The sequence below is a fragment of the Adelges cooleyi genome, unplaced genomic scaffold, assembly GCF_023614345.1.
Source record: "Adelges cooleyi isolate 19-005CV unplaced genomic scaffold, UGA_ACOO_1.1 ACOO_flye_CR_arks_rails_tigmint_CR_PRNA_667, whole genome shotgun sequence".
NCBI classification, from domain to species: domain Eukaryota; kingdom Metazoa; phylum Arthropoda; class Insecta; order Hemiptera; family Adelgidae; genus Adelges; species Adelges cooleyi.
In genome coordinates, this window is record NW_026096368.1 from 348,628 (window position 1) to 369,708 (window position 21,081).

Below are 21,081 nucleotides of genomic sequence, written 5' to 3' on the forward strand. Positions count from 1 at the left end.
ATGGTTTGGTCTATGTGTCGCTTCCACGTGCCCGCCTCGGTATCTACCTCGAACGCGTGTTTACCCATGGTGTTTGATACTGTCCCCATTGACCACTTGTTATCCCCCCTTCGGTAATCACGCACGGCCACTGTGTCTCCCTGCCTAATTTCGAGCTGCCGTTTGCCGTGACGTTTCACTTGGGAATTCTGGTGATCACTAACCACGTCCTTTGTACTCGGGATTAAGGTATCGAATTGTGTTCGAATATTACGACCTAGTAATAATTTCGCCGGTGTCTGGCGTGTGGCCGAGTGCGGTGTATTGCGATAAAATAATAGACATTTTTGCAATAGTGTAGTACTGGTGGTTTTATTTTTCTTAAAAAAAAGTTTAACTAATTTGACCCCTGATTCGGCTGATCCGTTCGTTTGTGGATGGAACGGGGCCCCTACCAAATGCTTAATGCCGCCGTTGGCGCAAAACGTACTGAATTCCGTTCCTGTGAAACACTTAGCTCCATCGGAAGTAATAACCTTAGGGACTCCAAAACGTGCAAAAAGTTCTTGCATTTTTAAAATGACAATTGTCGCCGTACATGCGCTTACCTCGAACACTTCGAGCCATTTCGAAGTCGCGTCTACTATGACTAAAAAAAATTTATTTTTGTAGGGTCCTAAAAAGTCTACATGTAGGCGCGTCCACACGTGTTCCGGCCACTTCCATGGCGTTAGCACTGCCTTCGGCGGTGCGGGTCTAACCTGCATACAACTTTCGCAATTGCGTGCCATATTCTCGATGTCGCTGTCGATCTTAGGCCACCAAAAATAAGAACGCGCGATCGCCTTCATACAACTCATCTCCGCATGCGTAGAGTGCAATTCTGCTAATAGGGTCACCCGAAATTTACTTGGTATAATTACCCTGTACCCCCACATCAAACAGTCCTGTTCGGTCGAGATTTCGTGACGACGCGTGTAATACGGTTTAAGCAGCTCGTTTTTATCCGCGTGTATGGGCCACTCACCAATGTTGATAGCCTTAATTACCTGAGATAAGGTTTTATCCACTCGTGTTTGTGTTTTTATTTTGACCCAATTAACGTTAAACGGGCAATCGTCATAAATAAAATTAAGACACCGCGGCGTCGTTAATTCTTTATCTGCCGTGCCTATTCTAATGCGCGATAAGTAATCCGCCGCGTTTTTCTCAGATTTAACGTACGAAATATCATAATCGAATGCTGTTAGTACATAAGCCCACCTTTGGAGTCTATTTGCCGCGTAAACCGGTATACCTTTCTTTTCCCCAAAAATGTGGTAGAGCGGTTTGTGATCGGTAACTAGGGTAAATCTGCGTGCGTACAAGTAGTCGTAAAACTTTTGAACGCCGTATATAATCGCTAATCCCTCTTTTTCGATTTGCGGGTATTTACGTTCCGCTTCTGACAACACACGCGAAGCATAAGCTACTGGTTTTTCAGCGTTGCCGTATACCTGTGAGATTACCGCGCCGACCGCAATCGAACTTGCGTCCACCATTAATTTAATTGGTACCGACGGATCGTAGTGGTCAAGTACGGGTTTAGACGACAATATTGATTTGATATTATCAAACGCGTCGCCCGCTTCTTTGGACCAAGACCATTTTGCCCCCGCTTTTAAAAGGTCGTACAATGGTTTTAGAATCCGTGCCGCGTTTTTAACGAATTTAGTATAATATGTTACCAACCCGAGGAAGCTTTTTAATTCGGACCGGTTCTGAGGCGCCGCTGCCTCCTTAATCGCGGTTGTGTGTTTATCTAAGGTATGCAAACCTTGTCTGTCTATTTTATGACCTAGATATTCCACCGCTGTCTGCAAAAAACTACACTTACGCTCTCTTACTTTTAGCCCTGCTGAGCCGAGTGCTTTTAATAGTTGGTCCAAACGTGCATTATGTTCAGGCACCGTTTTACCCGATACAATGATATCATCAATGAACACTTCCACTCCCTCTATTTTTTTTTGTGATACTTTCAATTGCTTTCTGAAATTCACCCGCCGATGATTTTAAACCGAACGGAACGCGTGTGTACCTAAATAAACCTTTAATCGTATTTATGGTCGTTAACGCGCGTGAATTATCGTCGAGTACCAACTGCTGATAAGCGTCCTTCAAGTCTATTTTAGAAAAATATCTCGCGCCCGCTATTCTGGCGTAAAGGTGTTCTTGCACTTTGTTAGCTGCTATTTGGTCTCTTAAATTCTCTCTTGTCTGAGCCAGCAAGTTCCTCAGGGTCTCAATGTTCTTAGTAACTCCAGTTGTAGTGCTCTTACTCGAGTCCAAGTATTCTATAAATTCATCTGTGAAGATTTGTTTATGTTTCCCTGAAAAGGCACTTTTTCCCACGATTGGATTAGAGGATAATGACAACAGTCCAGTTTGATTGGCAGAGCTCAGTTTAGAGAATTTATTCATCCTTAACATCTTGAACTTTCTAACCCCACTAGTCCCCATTTTCTTAAAGCAGTCACCCATCTTATTTCTAGTAGCCCAACCCATAAAGCCTGTCATGTATTCAAGCAGACCAAAATCTGTTCCAAATGTTCCCCCAATAGAGTGAAACATCATTTCTGGTAGAAATTCAGACCCAGATTCATTGATTGGACATAGACATTCTTCATTGCTTGCTATTTTATATAAATATGCAGCCCCTACTCCACTAAAGTTGAACCAACTTATGTCAGTAGGCCTGGTGAATTTAGTTAAGTTCTTTGTGTAATGCTGCTTTTCTGGGCCTGACACTACCGTCCCCTTTCAATGTTGGAACTACGGGAGTTGCCCATTCACTGTGGTCGACGGGTATCAGAGCGTTGATAGACAACAGTCGATCTATCTCGGTCTCAACTTTTCCCCTTAATGCTAAAGGAACTGGACGATGTTTAAAAAACTTTGGCGTGATCCCCGGTTTTACTTTTAGTGATATTTTGTATCCATTAAAAGTCCCCAGCTCCTCACTGAACACGTTTGGATACTTTTTTAAAACCGTTTCAACGCTATCCTCTGCGCCGGTAAAATTACACTTTAAGTTTAACACGTTATTAATACCGAGCGTTGATAAATCATTTCTACCGAGTAACGGTGGTCCCCCGTTTTGAACAATATACACCCATATGTCGGCTGTTTTATTGTTATACGTGACGGTGAGCGCGACTTTACCTATCGGTGTGATTCTATTGCCGACGTAATCTGACAACTCGACGTCGTTAGTGACAATAACCTTCGGACCTATTAATGATTTAAACATCGATTCGGAAATAATACTGTGCACAGAACCGGTATCAATTTCAAAGGTTATGGGTTTACCTTCGACAGCTAAATTAATTCGATACGGGGCTACTTTAAGCTTATCGTGGGAAATATCATTAAGTGCAAAAAAAGAATCGATTAAATCTACGCAAGAATCGTGATCGCCTGACCGCTCCTTTACCGTTAAAAACTTATTTTGCGCCTTATACTTAGTACCTTTATTTTGTGTACCCCTAGCTTTGCACATAGGGGCAAAATGACCTACTACCCCGCACCCATTACAAGAATAATTTTTAAACCTGCATGATCCGGTGTCGTGGTTGGAACGGCCGCATACTTAGCACTTCCCTTTCCCGTTGGCTTGGTTACTCGTGGCCGCATTCTGGTGAAGTCCACTTGACCGCTTAACTCCATTTCGCTTCGGTGTCGTGTATACTTGACTCCCTTTCTGTTTGGTGAAGTGGAGCGCACTGGTCGTTTCCCTTGACCACTCTTTACTCGCGTTGATGTTTGCCTCCTTCGTGGTCGCCACCTCCATCAGCTTAACCAGCGTGGTTGATGCTACTGACGCATCCTCTTCCAGTAATCGATCCTGGATCTTGCCGGATCCCATTCCAACAACGAATACGTCCCGCACTACTACCTCCAGCTCTGGCCCAAAACCGCATTTAGACGCAAGTTCGCGTACGCGAGCGCCCCACTGGACCACACTTTCATCGTGGTTTTTACGAGCTAGGTAAAACTGGTGGCGGGCGGCAAAATACGATTTTTTTGCCTCATAGTGATTTTGCAGTATGACCGATAACGACTCAAAAGTCTTACCGTCGGGGTCCTCGGACAAACACAGACTGAACAGAATTTTATGCACTTCCTCCGAAATCGAGGATAGCAAAATTGCCCTCTTCTTACTCTCCTCCGTGATGCCGTTGGCGGCGAAAAAGTTCTTTAGCCGAGCGAAATATATCTTTACATTCGTCTCTTGATCGAAAATTCCCGGAGTGCCGATGACTTGCGAGTAGATGGTCCTTACTGACGCCGATGATGCTCCGTCGTTGCGTGATGATTGTGTCATGTTAAACGAGTTCGGTTTTTTTTTTTTAATATTTTTTACTAACAATATGTATATAAAATATATAAACTGCTTGTTTTAAACTATTACCACCAAATGATTATAGTATCAATAATAAAAACTGATATTTCCAACAACGAAAACAATATGGAAAAAAAACAAAGAAAAACTTACAATGCTACATGGGCAAACATTAGTTATTAAATTAAAATAAACAAGCACTTATAATATGAGGGGTTGAGCGCAATAGTGGCCTAACCCACAAAAATTCATAAATTGAGATAATGATATAATCTTGTTCAGAATTAAAAATATTCTAATGCAACACCGGCCTATTTTCGATTTTTTTATTTTAAAACTAGATTAAAGTGACCAGATAAAAATTCTATAAAAGCGTGACAAGTATTCAAAAGGAACTAGAGGAAGTGGGGTAATTCCTCCTCATAAAATAGTACTCGTAGGAGGATTTAATCTCCCTTAATAATTGGTTTTGGGTACACATTTATTTGAAGTATGAACTTTTTCATTATTCCATTTTAATATTGTATCATCAGTTACAAAATTTAAAATGCAAGTGAATTCATCAAATTACTTAGAATCCAATGAAGGTGAGAAAAAGCTTTTTTTAATTGCAAATTCTATAGTTTCTTCAATTTGAGACCAAGTTGGGACTTTTTTTAATGTTACCCACGACATAAATTCAAGTTCTTCAAATTGCACAGTCCATAAATCTAAATATTCATTACATGTATGATACAATTATTTTATAGATTTCTCAAACGAAGCTTGATTTAATTCTGTATTTTTTAATAATGTCTTTACTGACATAGGAATAAACACATGTTCACATTTCTGATGCAAATTATTTTTTAGTTCATTTAATTCTTGGAGAACTTTTATAGCAGAAATTTTAGTTCCTTCTATTTTTAAAAATGTTTGGTGAAATGTGTATGATTGAGAATGAACAAAATGTTACCATGCTTCAGAAGATGGATTATTAAAAAAATATTTTAATAAAACTGGACATTTTGCTTGACTTAGAAAGTAAGACTTTAAACCTGAATACATTTGAAGAATTCTCTCAATAGCTGGCATTAACGCTAGCCACCTTGTTTTGCTGTAGCCTAATATCTGTTTATATTCAATATTTACAAACTCACAAAATTCCTTAAGACTTTCTACACGAACAGTATGCTTTCAATATCAATATGTAAGCAATCGACTGCCGTCTTGATAGTATTATGAACATTATGTGCAGCACAACTAATTCCAATAAATTTACGTCCTAACTCTGTTTGTAATTTATGAAAAATATTATTGTTCCTCTTCGAGCAGATCCTCCAGAATTGCAATTAGTGTTGTCACCGCAAAATGCTGCAAGTTTGTTTTTTAAATTAAATTTGGTAAGAATATTTATCAAATATTTAATATAGTATCAGACGTTTCTCCAGGCTGAGATTCAAGCTTAAGCAGTTTAACTAATATTCCATTATATGGGTCAAAATAACGTACAAGCACTGTAAATATTTTTTTGTCACCATGATTTGAAGCATCTGTTAACATTGTAAAGCAGTTAATCTGTTTTAAATTTTCTCTTCCGTACTCCTAGCATTCTTAGGTCTTCCTTGACTAGGTCCTCCCATCGTTGTCTAGGCCTTCCTCTCGGCCGACTTTTGTTTGGTTTCCATTCCGTGATGATCGATATAAGTTGGCGTATGACATAATTCGTGTTGTCGTAAAGAATAATATAGTTATCTACATTTCTTAAGTGTGAGTCCGTTATTCAAGACTAAAGAGCATGCTTCGCAATGTCTTAATGTAATAAAATATTATTGAATGTATTGTTCATACAAATAATACAATAATGTTAATTATTAAAACTTTACAGATCTAAATATTCAGTTCACGGATTCCGAAGATGAATATTCGTCAACATCATATGTGCCATCGGAATCAAAGACACAAGTTCTGAAAGTGAGATTTAAGCTGATGATTTTCAAAGTGAACATAGTGATGGCGAAAACAAAGGCCGGAAAAGACTTAAAAACGAAACCAAATGGAAAAGAAATATAAGAAAATCGTTAAAAAATTCTGGTAAACAATATATTAGTAGTAGGGGTAAAATAATTCCAGCAAAAGAATATAAAAATGTTCAGTGCTTATGTAATGGAAAATGTCACGATTTACTTACATTTGATAAAAAAAAAATATATATTTGATTCATACTACTCATAAGGAAGTCACAATCTACAAACTTCATATCTATGTAGTCTGTAACAGACCCACCCTTATCAGGGCTAATAGATACATATATATATTTATTACATTGTACAACTTATCAGGACTAACATATACATATATCTATATATTATATTATATAACTTCTCATTGTTAAATATTGCTAAATATGAATGTACCACACGTGCCGATTTCACATCAGACCCAAAAGGTCATTACAGCATCTTGCGAAAGCAGACAACTTGCAATTCTGTTCACAGCTGACCTCAAACACGAGGCCAACCACTAAGAGAAACTTAACGTTTTGGCAACTACCGTGCGAATCTCACATCGAAGCTAGCCAATTTCGACCATGCGAAGGCTGCACTCTCATGCCTCTACCCTTCCTCCACCGTTGACATAAGCGGATGCCATGGACGAGCGAGGTCATCCACACGCGGACTTTCGATAATTGCGAGGATTCCCACGGCCATTCAGCGAGCGGACCAACATATAAGGGAGAACTTCAGTCATAGCAGGGCAGATGTGCTGGGACCACCATACACTACACTTGAAGTTTCTACCTATCATCTTCTTTTGAAGTCTTAAGCGGCTTATAATTGTCTTAATCATCATATTTTTGAAGCATACTGAACTTATGCTATTAAATGTTTGTCGTTGTACATGTTTTATAAGTATATTAAATTAAATGTTTGTGATTTACTCTGAAGTTATTCTATTAAATATCTAAAAACCTATCACCACGATTGTAACAAGACTCAAACAGCCTGCAATACATACGTACAGGGCTACAGGGTTGCTACAATTCTCATCAATGTTATAAAAAAAAAAGGAATTATGTCAAGAATAGTGATTCAGGTAAAGAGTTTAGTCGTACATATTATTTGCCATTAGAGACGGGCATTACTATAAAAGTATGTAAAGATTTTTTTAAAAAATCATTTAACATATCTGATGGTCGTATTACTAGAGCCTTAGTGGGTAAACTTGAAGGAACTACTCCACCTGAAGATCGCCGTGGTAAAGGAAGTGCTGTGAATAAAGTTCCTATTGATAACATTTCTGAAGTTAGAGAGTTCATTAAGAAATTTCCAACTTCTACATCTCATTACTCAAAAAATAATAATATGAACAAGAATTATTTAAGTCCTAATTTAAATATTTCTTTTATGTACATCCTGTATAAACAAGAAAATAATGAACCAATTTCTATGTTTACATTTAGAAAAACATTTAACAGAGATTTTAATTTATCTTTTCATCCACCTATCTCAGACAGTTGTAAAAGGTGTGCTATGTATAAGAACCAAATTAAAGTAGCTCCTGAACATGAAAAAATACAATTAACTGCTGAACATACGTTACATCTTAGAAAAGTAGAATCAGCTCGGAACGGAAAGAGTACTGATGTAGAATTATGTAAAACTGATCCTAATAAAGTCACTGTAATAGCATTTGATCTAATGAAAAATCTCGCTACTCCATCCCTTTCTGTTGGAGTGGTTCATTACAAAGGACAGTTAAGTACATACAATTTAGGTATACATAATTTAACTACATACGTTGCTTATATGTATGCCTGGAAAGAATCCATGGCATCGCGAAGATCACAAGAAATTGGATCATGCTTGTTACATTTCATAAACAACTATGTACATACACAACAACTTATTAAGTATAGTGATCAATGCGGAGGACAAAATCGCAATATAAAAATAGCCTTAGTAGTCTATAAAATGTAGGTTCTGGGACACAATAGATGACGTCACTATTGTTATAATTCAAAGTCAAGGTCAGTGACGTAAACAAGTGCAATTTTACCACAACCTATTGTTCTAGACATCAAAGGACGCCGCCGCCTATTGTGATAACAATTGAAATTCTATCGTTATCGTAGGTCAGTAATCTAGGTCACCTATTGTTATACATATTTGCAAGTACAGCTATTTTATGGGACCAAAGGATGCCGCGGCCTATTGTTATAAGCATTAAAATTCTATTGTTATCACAGGTGACGTCAAACCTCATTTAATCGGATCCAATGACGTCACAAAAGTGCACGGCAATTTTATTTAATAGCGATAAATGACGTCACATTAGCACACTATGGTGTGTGCTTTAACTGTTTCAAATGACGAAATACACGTCAATTGCTAAAATGATGTGTGTGTGTGTTATCATATAGTCACTGCGGAGACGTCAAATATGTAAATTATCATACGTCTATCCCCACACCCCATTCACTTACTTACCATAAAAAATGATTGTGTCGAGAGTGACCAAAAAACGCGATGATCACGCCCAACATTACTGCATCCAAACAAAACAAAATTCAAAATACATCAAAATGTGTGATATAGAATTTAAAAAAACATACTTAATTGAAAGTCCAAGTTCTATTGATACAATTTACGGCAAAGCGGTGATCGCAACACTTGATATTGATGAACGATTGATTTTGCCGAGACTTAAAATGTTGGAGCACGAATGTCAATCTTACAATGTCAGCAAAGAAAAGTTCAACGAGGTGCTAATTTTGTACAATTTTTGCACTCTGGTACAAATAATTCAATTAGCCAAATATATTTTGTTGGATATTGAGGTGTTAATGTACGTGGATCAAGACAAAACATAAGAATTAAACACAAGTTGTATAGTAATAATAAAACAGTAATATTTCACTAATACTAAATACAATATAAAGTAATAATAAAGACGTGTTATATTATGTGAAAATGTGAGTGAATAAGATATCCCCGATCTCCCTTATATATAAGACCAAAAGAATATTCTAGAACAAAAAACTGATGTAAATGGATTAGGCCGGATCTTAGGTTGATCAAAAAGTAGGTGTTTTCAAAAAGAAAGAATAACCAATAACAAATTAAAAACTAAAATAAATTGTAGATTTTTATTATTAAACTTATACTATTAAAATAAAACTTAACTTTTAAGAGTTTCTGTAACAATAAGAGGTTCTGCTTGAATGAACTACTGAATACCGACTACTCAATCGGCGATTTTCTCGTGTGAACGGATGGGTCCCGGACACCCGACACCAGAGGTTTCGACATAGCTCAATCGCATATTAATACTAATTCTATTATAATACATCGAACATTCCTAACTATTAGGCAATATGCTATACTACATCCCTCCCTACATAAGATTGAACAGTCCCTGTCAATTCTTAAAACTAAATAATTATAATTTTCTTAACATACGGGGGCACGGGTTACAATACCGCCATTCCGTGCTTATTTGCTTATTTCTAATTGAATTACTTACTATAATTAAACTTAAGGGGTACATAAGTCAATACAATTTTGCATATCTTAATTTCTAACTAAAAAGACGTTTCCGCGACCACGTCACGGGGTTGGTACAGAACAGCAGAGCCGTACCGAGCCATTTTTTATCCTAAGGCAGAACTTTAGCAATGCGCCCCCTGGGTGGTGGAGTGACACACTCCCAGTTTTTATTATTTTTCAATAAAATAATAAGATTAGGAAACTCTGTAAATTTTTTATTAGGTTTCGAGCAAAACAAGAAATAATATTTTTAGCCACAGGTTTATAATTTTCAACCTTACATTATAGTAAACAAATCAATCAAAAATTACAAATTTATAAGGTATTTCAAAATAACAATTAATAACAATAAAAAATAAGATATTTTCCTTGCTTTTGTGTCGGCAAATTTGTCAATAACTTCTTCATAATCCAATTTATTAGCGATTTCTGTTTCAATTGAAAGTATGGCCATGCTTGATAATCTCTCCTGAACCATTGTAGATCTTAAGTAAGTTTTTATCAATTTAAGTTTGCTGAAACTCCTTTCACATGAAGCTGTTGTAACGGGCATTGAGAGAAAGATCCTTATAGCAATTTCAATATTTGGATACGATTCTTTAAGCTTATAATCGTGAATCATTTGTAATAAATCCAAAAACGTTACTGATTCAATACTTGGCAAAATTGATAAAGCTGCATGTTTAAAATCTTTAATTTCTTCAACTATTTCCGCAGTATTTATGTCTTCATTATATTTAAGTCCTAGATCAGCAGCTGCTTTTTGCAAATCGTGTGAACTCATATTGGTTAATGAATGACCGGAAAGAAATTCAAAATCGTTTGAAATTTCCATAATTTTTTCATACCGCCATTTCATCTGAGTAAGAAGAATATCTATTGAGTCTATAATGGTAATTCGCAAATCTTGTTCTGCAGAAATATTTATCACATCATCATCTGTTTCATAAAGTTCTAATCTTTTTTTTTTTTTTGTTCTTGATTCCTTAAAAGTTGCTGATATTTGTAACTCTTCTGCAACTTTTGTAGCATTTGTAAAATTGTCTTCCATAGTTGTGTCGCGAATTTCCTGCAAAGAATTTTTAAGCCCAAATAACAAATTGGAAGCTTTTTCCAACGATAAGCTTTTGTTTTGTAAAGCTTGATTAACACGATCTATACTACTTAAAATTTGATTCCAAATATTAAGTAAACAGAGAAAGTCAAAATTGATCAATTTAAGTAAATTTTTAGCTGTTGATTTTGTTTCCAAATTAAGTTCTGAGTCAGAAATATTTTGTAGTACCTTAAATACATCTTTTATTTGTGAGTTCATCGCCTTAACAGCTTGTGCTTTTGAAGCCCATCTAGTATCTGAATGACCTTTCAATGAAATTTTTAATGTGTCCATTAAAATTTTCCATCGAGTGGTTGATTTGACAAAAAACGTATATATTTTCTGAATCACATCGAAAAAAAATTGTACCTTAACATTAGCTGATGCTGCATGTACGCCACTTAAGTTAAGGCAGTGAGCAGCGCATGGAATGAATGTGGCTAAATTGTTTTTATTTAATATGACTGCCTGAACGCCATGGTATTTTCCTGACATGTTAGCTGCATTGTCATACCCCTGTCCCCGTACATTTTGTACATCAAGTTCATCAGCTTTTAATTTTGATAATATTTCCATAGCCAACTCGTCTCCAGTTTTTTCCTCTGTGTTTATAAAATCTATAAAACTTTCTTCAACTGTAATTTTTCCATTGTGAATATCAACATAACGAATCACTTCAGCCATTTGTTCATTATGTGACACGTCGGGAGTGCAGTCAAACAACAAAGAAAAATATTTTGCTTTTTTTATTTTAGATAATATTTTATTTCGAACTCTTTGTCCCAACAAACAGATAAATTCATTTTGTATTTTTGGAGATAGGTAACTGATAGCTCCCTTGTTATGATTTACAAGATGTTGTTTTAGAATATTATCATATTTACTAAGTAATTCTATTAAATTCAGAAAAATACCAGAATGTTTAGTTCCTACTGTTGTGCTCGATCCTCTAAATGCTAAATTATTTTTTGTGCAAAATAAAATTGCATCTAAAATTATGCGAAGTATATGACGCCATCGGTCTTTTTCTAGCAAAATCGCCTTTTGTAATTTATCGTCAATGCATTGAGAGTTTTTCAACCTATTTTCAAGAGATTTCCATTGTAAGAAATGACTTCTATGATCAGCCGATTTCTCGTGATCTAAAATACGATTAATATTTTTCCAATCCGAAAAACCCTCGTTTGTACATGCAATACTTGCTGTTTTTGAGGTATTTGATTTAAATAAACAGCATGGAAAACAAAATACTGCTATACTATTTTTAGAATAAATCAACCAATTTCTATCTATAACTTCATTGTTTGATAAAGTTTTTTTAAACCAATAAGGGGAAAATCGACGACCATCGTCTGACACAGATTCACTAAAATCAGCATCTTTTCCTTGATCAGGTTCTTGCGTTACAAGGTAAATTCTAACACTATCCGTAATTGGGGGTCAAGAAGGTGGGTCGTTAGAATTTATAAGTTGAAAAATAGTTTCAAGACTAGTTGAAGAAGATGTAGGTTCATGAATATTGGGTGAAATATCATGAATTATTTCACTTGATTTTATAGTAACAGAATTAACACAAGTTTCAATTTCTTTACTTACTAATATTGGCGTATTTTGAAATGAGTCATTTGAATCACCGGAATTTTCTTCTGAAATAAAGATTAATGATTATTAATACTATTTATTTCTGAATAGATCACGGTTTTGCGAACGTACAATCGTTTAAATAATTATAAATACGAACTGCATCTTTTGGTACTACTTTGAAGAAAATCGGAGCAGTTTTAATACCTTAACTTTTGATTAGAAAAAAAACTAACCTTTATTTTCTTGATATTCTTCCAAGTTTGACACTATTCCAACCGAGTTTTTATCTGAACCAAAACCTCTAGAAAACCAGTCTTTCATTTTTTTTGACAGTTGTACGTCTTTATTTGCTTTTTTTTTCTTAATACTTCGATTCTCTGCTCCACTTCGTTTCTTTTTATTATTCATTATTCTTTTTAATATTATTATTTTTTAATAGTAAAAGTATCTGTATAGTTTAAAAATACATTATTTTAGTATAAATAATTTATAATAAGTACTAAGTACATACCTGTTTCTTGTACGAAAAAAAATAGAAAGTTACACACTTGCCTTAACGAGTGATCAGCAAATACTAAGTCAAATTATTAAAATAGTAATAATTACACAACATTTGTTCACTATTTATAAACTGATGTATCGTACGTATATCAACTGATATAATGTAGATATTAAGCATGTACGTCGATCGATTCGTCGATTAAACGGAAAATAAAGATAATATAATATAATATACTACTAATAACAAAATATATAACTAATAATAAATACTAATAATGGTATACTATTCTTATCGCCGATTAACGTCGTCGTAATTTCGAGGAAAAAATAAATATACAATCTAAAAATAAACTACCCGTCGACAAAGGCATTGAACGTATTAAAAATATAATATGTAATATGTTTACGGATTAGTGCGTAGTAATGAAAAATATTATATTGTCAATAATATTTTTTCTTAAGTCAATCATTTAATATTTTTGCGCCCCCCATCATCAAGCGCCCAAGGCAAGCGCCTCGCTCGCCTCACCCTAGTTACGGCTCTGCAGAACAGGCTTGCGTTTTTTGTACCTTGCAAAACAGTATAAGGTAATACATAGAGTGAGCAAGATAGTGGAGAGAATTACGATTGCTAATGTGAGAATTGAGTGGTTTGTTTGTATTGATTTAAAATTTTGTAAGTGAATAGCTTCGCTTTCGATTTCTTTTAACGATCTGGAATGTTTTTCGATTTCTACGAGATATTTATCATTTAGAGGTTCGAGAAACTTATAATTCTTTAAAATATCTTTTTCATCTGTGGTAAGAGTGTGATTTTTAACTAGCTTCTATAGGTAGGTAAAGGTCCTGACTTATTTTTAACTATGATCTGAGAAGGCATGAGAATAATTTGCTTTGCATATAAATTACATGTTTGATTGAGTGTCACCTGTCCTGTACCATCTAATGTTATAGTACGGGGTTCACCATCATTACATTTTATTGATACACTTTAATTTTTGGCCAAAAACAACCAAGTATTAGTTTTAGACAATCGGTTGAACAATGCGGATTTTACGGTTATATAGTGGATATTACAAAGAGTTGGTATGATTGGTCGTCCTAATAAAGGTTGAAGACTGCAATGGGTATTCGTAGCTGTATACAATAATTGAGTATTAGGGCAAAAAAATGAAGAGTCCAAGACTCTACAATTTTCAAGTTGAGTTTCCGTTAGCTGAATAAAATATTCATGATTTTTGCTGAGGGCTATTACTGAGACTGAGGGAGTGACTAAAGAATATATATCATCTTGTACATGTATAGGGAATGGAATAATTTTGAAAGTTGAAAACACATTATAGTCGATTAAAGGGATACATTGGATGAAAATAAACGTGTCATCTACCATGACCACTGATATGGTAGCAATATGAATTAATTTGCTTATAGAGAACTCCTCTAGTCGGAAGGGTAAATTTGAACCAATTGGTAGTCGTATTTGGATTTCTTGGAATTGTGTTACATATTGTTTGTGTGATAATAGAGTTGGATGGATATGTCCGTTAATGGCGGAGTTTACTAGCTGTAATAATCTCTGAACTTGAAATACGCTTTGGGTCAACTGTAGATTAATAACGGCAACTTGTTCTACCAGCAGTTCGCGTGCATCAATTTCTGATAATTTCGCTGCATCTTTCTCAAGAACCTTATACAATTGTCGGATATTGGATTCCGTACCACGACGCTCTTTGATTAAGGAAGATAGGGTAACATTCAAATCACCAAACGTAGCACGTACAATTCGAGTTTGAGTTTCGAGCAGATGTAGTGTTTCGCTAGAAGAACGACTGAGTTCCGCAGACTTGGCGTACAAGAATTCTGCATCTTCATCTGAGCAAGTACCAAACAATACCTTAGAGACTCGTCCTACGGCATTAATGAGTCCACGCCTCTTTCTTGCCAAAATTCGCTTTGAACCAACTGCATTGAAGATCTCACCTATAACCTGATCTATCTGGTTTTGTAATGTTAAGACGCTAGTCCTCATCCAGTCACAGCTTGCGTGTAAACTTGACGTTGGGTTCTGGGCAAGATATTTATTGCAAAAGCCTTGTAGAAGGGTTAACTCCTTGACAACATTCAACTGACTAACGGTGATAGCGGAAGTGTTTAAATATGTGACTAATTTGAATTCATTGATTATTGGATGCATGTCTCCTAATGGCTGATACACAAGTCCGGAAGACAATAATGGTCGGATGGAGTATTCGAGGTTTGCGTATGTTAATGATGCCATTGCCCATCTGTAAAAAAAATAAGATAATGGAAACGAATTTGAATTTTTTCTTATTGAATAAGATACCCCAAGTTTATTGGTTAATTATAAATAGTAGAATCGGTTATGTACAAATAGATTATGCGGCTTATATGCTTAGGTTATGTTAGGCTTAATCATATTCTTGTGAACTTTAATTAACTTCTTGCCATTACGCAAGGTTACGTTTTCATTTGCATTTAATTCCTGCACTTGGTAAGGTCCACGCCATCTTACATCAAACTTGCCTTTACGTGCTTTATTTTCTAGCCATACATAATCACCTACGTTAACCGTGATTTCATTTGATTTCCGATCGTGTACTTTTTTAGTTTTGTCTTTTTGATTAATCAAACGTTGTCTGGCGATCTCATGCGATGCTTGGAATCTTTGTCTAAGTTCGAAGTAGTAGTCATCGTAATTATAACGAGGCTCTTCGGCTTTAGTACAGGCACTGGGTATGGTCAACGTACGTCCGTACATTAGTTGATAGGGTTGTTTACCCGTTGATTGGTGAACGGAAGAATTAAAGACGAACTTGGCATACGGAATATAGTCATCCCAATTCCTTTGATCCTTGTCAGTATAGTGCCTTAGATACTCTCCCAGGGTTCGATGACTTCTCTCAAGAGCTCCGTTTGCTTGCGGATGATAAGGTGAGGTGTTAATCTTATGAACTTTCAATAGCTTGCAAGTCTCTGCCATGATTTTGCTTAGAAATTCCGTCCCTTGATCACTGACTAACATTTGTGGTATTCCGTGGTTACAGACACATGTTGTGACAAAGTAGTAGGCTACAGTATTTGCTTCGTGGTTGGCCATGGGTGAAGCGATCGAGTACTTTGTAAGATCATCCTGCATCGTCAATATGTACGCATTGCCTCTGTCCGTTCTTGGTAACGGTCCCACGACATCTATAAATAACTTTTCCATTGGTTCGGTCGATGTAGTGCTTATTACCATAGGTTGCTTGACATGACGGTTCCCTGTCTTATTTAACTGACACGATTGACATGTGGATACAAAATTTCTAACGTCTTCAGTAATGTTTTCCCAATCGAATTGGGTCTGTATTCGCTTTATTGTCTGATTCAACCCTCGATGACCTCCTAGCAGGTTAGCATGATGTTCGGAGATAATTTGTTGTTTTTCCGCTTCAGACAATTTAGACTTTGAGTGGATATTGATAGATATATTTGTGTTGTTAAAGATGTATTTTATCATGTTGAAGACTTCAGACCAATCTAGTTCATCACACCCACTTCCAATGCGTGGCATTGCTAGTTTTTCAATTTTAAGCTCCTGACGTAACTGTCTTAGATTAATTAGTGTCTTGTAAAGATCCTCCATGCTAGGTTTTTGCCAATACTTGTTTTTTGTTATCAAATATAGTATGTATCGTGAAGCTTGACGAATATAGATAACTTCGTGTACCTTTGAATTTTGAATTTTTAATGCATCTACTTGGCCAAACTTTCGTCGAAACATCAAAGCTATACCTCGGCTCATTTTTAGGTCTCGTGAAACACAGTGAGCTAGGTGGTATTCCGGAAGTGCATTAAAAAGATCTCCAGCTTCTTCTTTTATATTTTTGTTGCTGAATTTAGTGCCTGAAATTTTTTCTTGATACTCGAGAAAACTAAATGGAATATTCTGTGTTGAAGTCTTGGTAATCATGACTTGTCCTATACGGCTTAATGAATCGGCTTGATTTTTGGTTCCCGGTTTATAAATAACCTCATACTGGTATTCTGCCAATTTCAACCTCCATCGCATAAGACGGGATCCTGGATCCTTTATGTTGAAAAGCCAAGTTAGCGGACGGTGATCTGAGTATATCTGAAATTTGCGTCCTAGAAGGAAAGGGCGAAAATTTTTAACAGAGGTTTGTTGGGCATGTGGTAAACCTCGTTTCTAAAACTCAACAGTGCACACAAATGCATCGACATTACCAAATATTTTATTTACCGTGATGTCACTCATGAGCGCCTTTAATTTGGCATTAAATACCCTTGACACTAAATCCGGTCTGTCCGTAGCTCCTCCCGAGCGGCGAATAGCGAGATTATCCTTGATTTCTGGCCAATTAGGATTACAGGTAAACGTTATGAACAAATCGGGCTTACCATACTTACGCACTACCGTCATGGCGTCGTGATAGCACTGTTTCATGTATCTAGGACACCCTGTAAAGGTAGACGGTAAAATTACTCTTTGGCCAACGTCAGCATTGTCCAAATTGTGTTGCTGGTTAATGTGATCCATCAAACCTTGATAGGCTTCTGCAAAAAGATCAGACTGATGCGTACGGATATAGTTCAGGTTATTGGCTTCCATCCGAATATACTGATCGCACACATATTGCTGCAACAAAAAACGTCCTGCATGAATTAAACTAAACTTATTGTGTCGTTGGTCGTTGTTTCCGTTGTATCGAACGGCCAAACGGTAACACGCAAAATCTCTGATGGTTATCCTCGTGCGGATGGCGTTCTGCCGTTGGCCAATTTGTCTTGTATTATAAATCCAGCCTCTTTCGCCGTAGGGGAAAAAAAATGGGTAGACTATTGGATCGGCGTGCATCGAGTTATTGGGCAGAGTCCACGACAGGTACCCTCGAGGATTGTCATCCCTATCGTAGACTGCAAAATTAACTCTGTCTGGCGGTAGGCCATCATCTCCAACAAAGTTGACTGCCACTTCATTTGCTGCCGGCGCGTTGTTTCGTCGTAAATCCATAGTGGAATCAGTGACAAATTGCAAAGTCACAGCTCTAGGTTGTCGCAATGGGTCAGCTGCGGCTTCTCTATACTCATTTTGCCACACTTCTCTCATGTTACTGCAACATTTACGGTTTATATATAAAATACATACATATATATATATATATATATATATATATATATTAGTATAATTTATAATAATTACAATGAATGATTCACCCAAATTTCAGAAATAGTTCCTGGTTTTTTTTTTTTTTTTGTAAATAATGTTATGTTGCTCTGGTTTTTTTTACAATAAAGATCAATTTTATAAATTTCCCAAAATTAACCTATTTTATATTTTCCACAAATATCATTATCATTATAAATCATTATATAAAATGTATAAAATATAAAATATCATTATATATATTGTATACAGGGTGATCCAACTAACGTAAGACACTCATTTTCTCGGAAAATATAAATATTTTGAGAATTTTTTTTTTTCTAAACTTTTAGGTACATATTTTACTACATTTTTCAATATTTAGAATATTTTTATCTTCAACCCTTATATGTAAAACAAGTATCGCATTTGGTTTTTTAAATGGGAACGTATGTTTTTAATTTCATAAATCTGTAGACAACATTTTTAAAAAAGTTTCACACACCGGGAAACACTATTGAATAAAAAACCACGTATGACAATGAACAACAGTGTAATTAATAATAATAATAATAATTTAACGTTTAATTTAATTTAAGGAAAGTACAAACTCGGCAAAAAAAACAACACACGCCGTCACCGTTATTATTTGATACGACAACGTTGTGACATGATAAAAACGCGCGCCAACGCCACGCGCTGCCTAAGCCCCATTTAGATGCTTGTGTTATGAGCGAGATGTATTATATGAATCCCATGGAAGAGACGATTAGGCGACTGGCGGGACGTCGGCTATTTGAATTGACATTTTATACATTAGATTATAAAATTCAACTAAATTATATAAGATACAATTACAATTTATTTACCAATGAAGGCTCAATAAATAGTGATATAAATATTTTTGCTAATAAAAATATTCTAAAATTTATTTCTATTAACTTAATATTCGAAGATGAAAATATTTATTACACTGTTTGTTCGGAAACATGCAGTCAAATAGCAAAGTATTTTCACACTAATCCACTATGTATAATGCTATTAAAGATTGTCAATTTATTTATAAACTGCTGATACGTAACAAAAGTAATAATATCTTACATTGTGTTGCATAATTTGTGTATAATGGAAAATGTCCCTCTTATCGATTTAGTTGAAATAATATACAAATGATTTTGGCATTTTCGAACCTATGGTTGATCCAGATGCTAATAATGCACAACGTCAAATCAACCGTGATCTTATAGCAGGACGACTAGTGCGTCGACAAATTGTGCAAACAATGTTTACATAGTATCGGGGTTAGTGATGATTTTTCATATTACTACTTGCTCATACGAGTCATAGGAGGATTTCTACCTAAAATGACCCGCAATCACAAAAAGTGGCAAAATGTATTAGTTTATTTAGCACTTGTAATTAAATAATTATGTTTTCGAATGGTTTGTCGTTCAAAACGTGTTGGTGAAATATTTTAAACATAATTTTTAACATTATCAGAAACATTGTCATGGTGTTTTGCCGTTTTGTAACTGATATAATTTTTATAATTTATTCTTATTAATAATTTTAGTTTTTACTCCATTAATTAAGGAACTTATTATTTTGATGAGTGAAGAAGCTTACCGACAGACCGTTTGATCATTAGATCATTTGTAAATATATATTAGTTTAAAATTGCATGTTTGTTAATTTATTTGTAAGTTTATAATTTGTAACTTAGAGAGCTGGCCAGTGATTAAAACCTTTGTACATATTTTTTTCTTAATAGTAGTCGCATATTCAAAATAAAATTTGTTTTCTTGCTTGTAATACTATTTAATATTTATCTTCTTCTTCTTCTTCGGTAAACTCGGCCACTAGGACCTTCCCGACATACGTCCTTGCCTCCAATTTTCTCTATACGATGCCTGTATCCTCCAGTATAAACCTCCTCCTAACGCTTTTACATTATGCCTTGCTACGTCCTCCCATCTCAGATGTGGTCTTCCCAGTAGGATTCTCTTTTAGTCAGAGACGTATTTAAGGGGGCTTGGATCCGGTCGGTAAATTTTGAAGAGCATTTTGATATATGTAATACATACGGTAGGTCATTTGGGTGGAAAAAAAGTAAAATACTCACGGAGAATACATGGAGATACTGTCATAAGTTGAAACTGATTTAAGAAAAGAGGACACACAATTTTCACCAGATTTCTTTCCACAAATTTGATTGGATTATCCAGGTGCGTCTGGAGGAAGTCCAGTCGATGAGGTATTTGGGAGTGCAATTGGATGATAGGTAGGAGTTTACGGAACACGTGAAGAAAGTAGTGAGGGCGGCGACACCGATGTTTCAGAGGATTCGACGAGTTGTCTCCTCGACCCTGGGGCCTTAGGGGCGACACTACGAGCAGGATGTACCGACCCATTTAATCAAATAATAATATTTTTAAGACATAGCGGTATTTAAAATAAAAAAAATAGAAAATAAAAAAACAGAGAGTAGGGCTAGTATGACTAAAACTGGTGGCAGGGTCTCATTAACCGAGACACTAGCTCCTGTAGAAGACAGAATATTGTCATCTATAGGTGTGATACCGGTTAGTGACGATCCATATTCGACTGAATTGAATGCCACTTTTGATTTTTAATCGCAACCAACAACATCTGCAGAAGCATTCTCGCCATTATTGTTTGAAAAATCACCTCAAGGTTTTGTGAGTATTAAAAATAGTGGGTAAGTATAATTCAATAACATTTTTTACAATCTTAAATATTAGGTGTTATATTCTAATATAAGAGGTAACATAAAACATAAAATGAATAACAAAATTATGTTTATTATAAAACGTCAGAATTAAAA

General features: G+C 35.5%; 1 protein-coding gene across 1 annotated transcript; it reads right to left on the bottom strand.

Annotated features, from left to right (window-relative positions):
• Nucleotides 1–4,927: 4,927 nt before the first annotated feature.
• Nucleotides 4,928–11,668, bottom strand: LOC126845094 (zinc finger MYM-type protein 1-like). Its single transcript, XM_050583655.1, has 2 exons — nucleotides 10,420–11,668; nucleotides 4,928–5,070 (listed from the first exon to the last, which is right to left on the bottom strand). The coding sequence occupies exons 1-2, from the start codon at nucleotides 11,666–11,668 to the stop codon at nucleotides 4,928–4,930; spliced, it is 1,392 nt and encodes a 463-aa protein (XP_050439612.1).
• Nucleotides 11,669–21,081: the final 9,413 nt, after the last annotated feature.

What these genes read in the sequence shown, in the direction of transcription:
- LOC126845094 (XM_050583655.1), bottom strand. Translation starts at nt 11,668, where the DNA reads ATGGCTGAAGTGATTCGTTATGTTGATATTCACAATGGAAAAATTACA. An exon ending in GCCCGTTACAACAGCTTCAT is followed by an intron (nt 5,071 to 10,419) that starts GTGAAAGGAGTT and finishes ATGAATATTTAG; the next exon opens with ATTTATGGACTGTGCAATTT.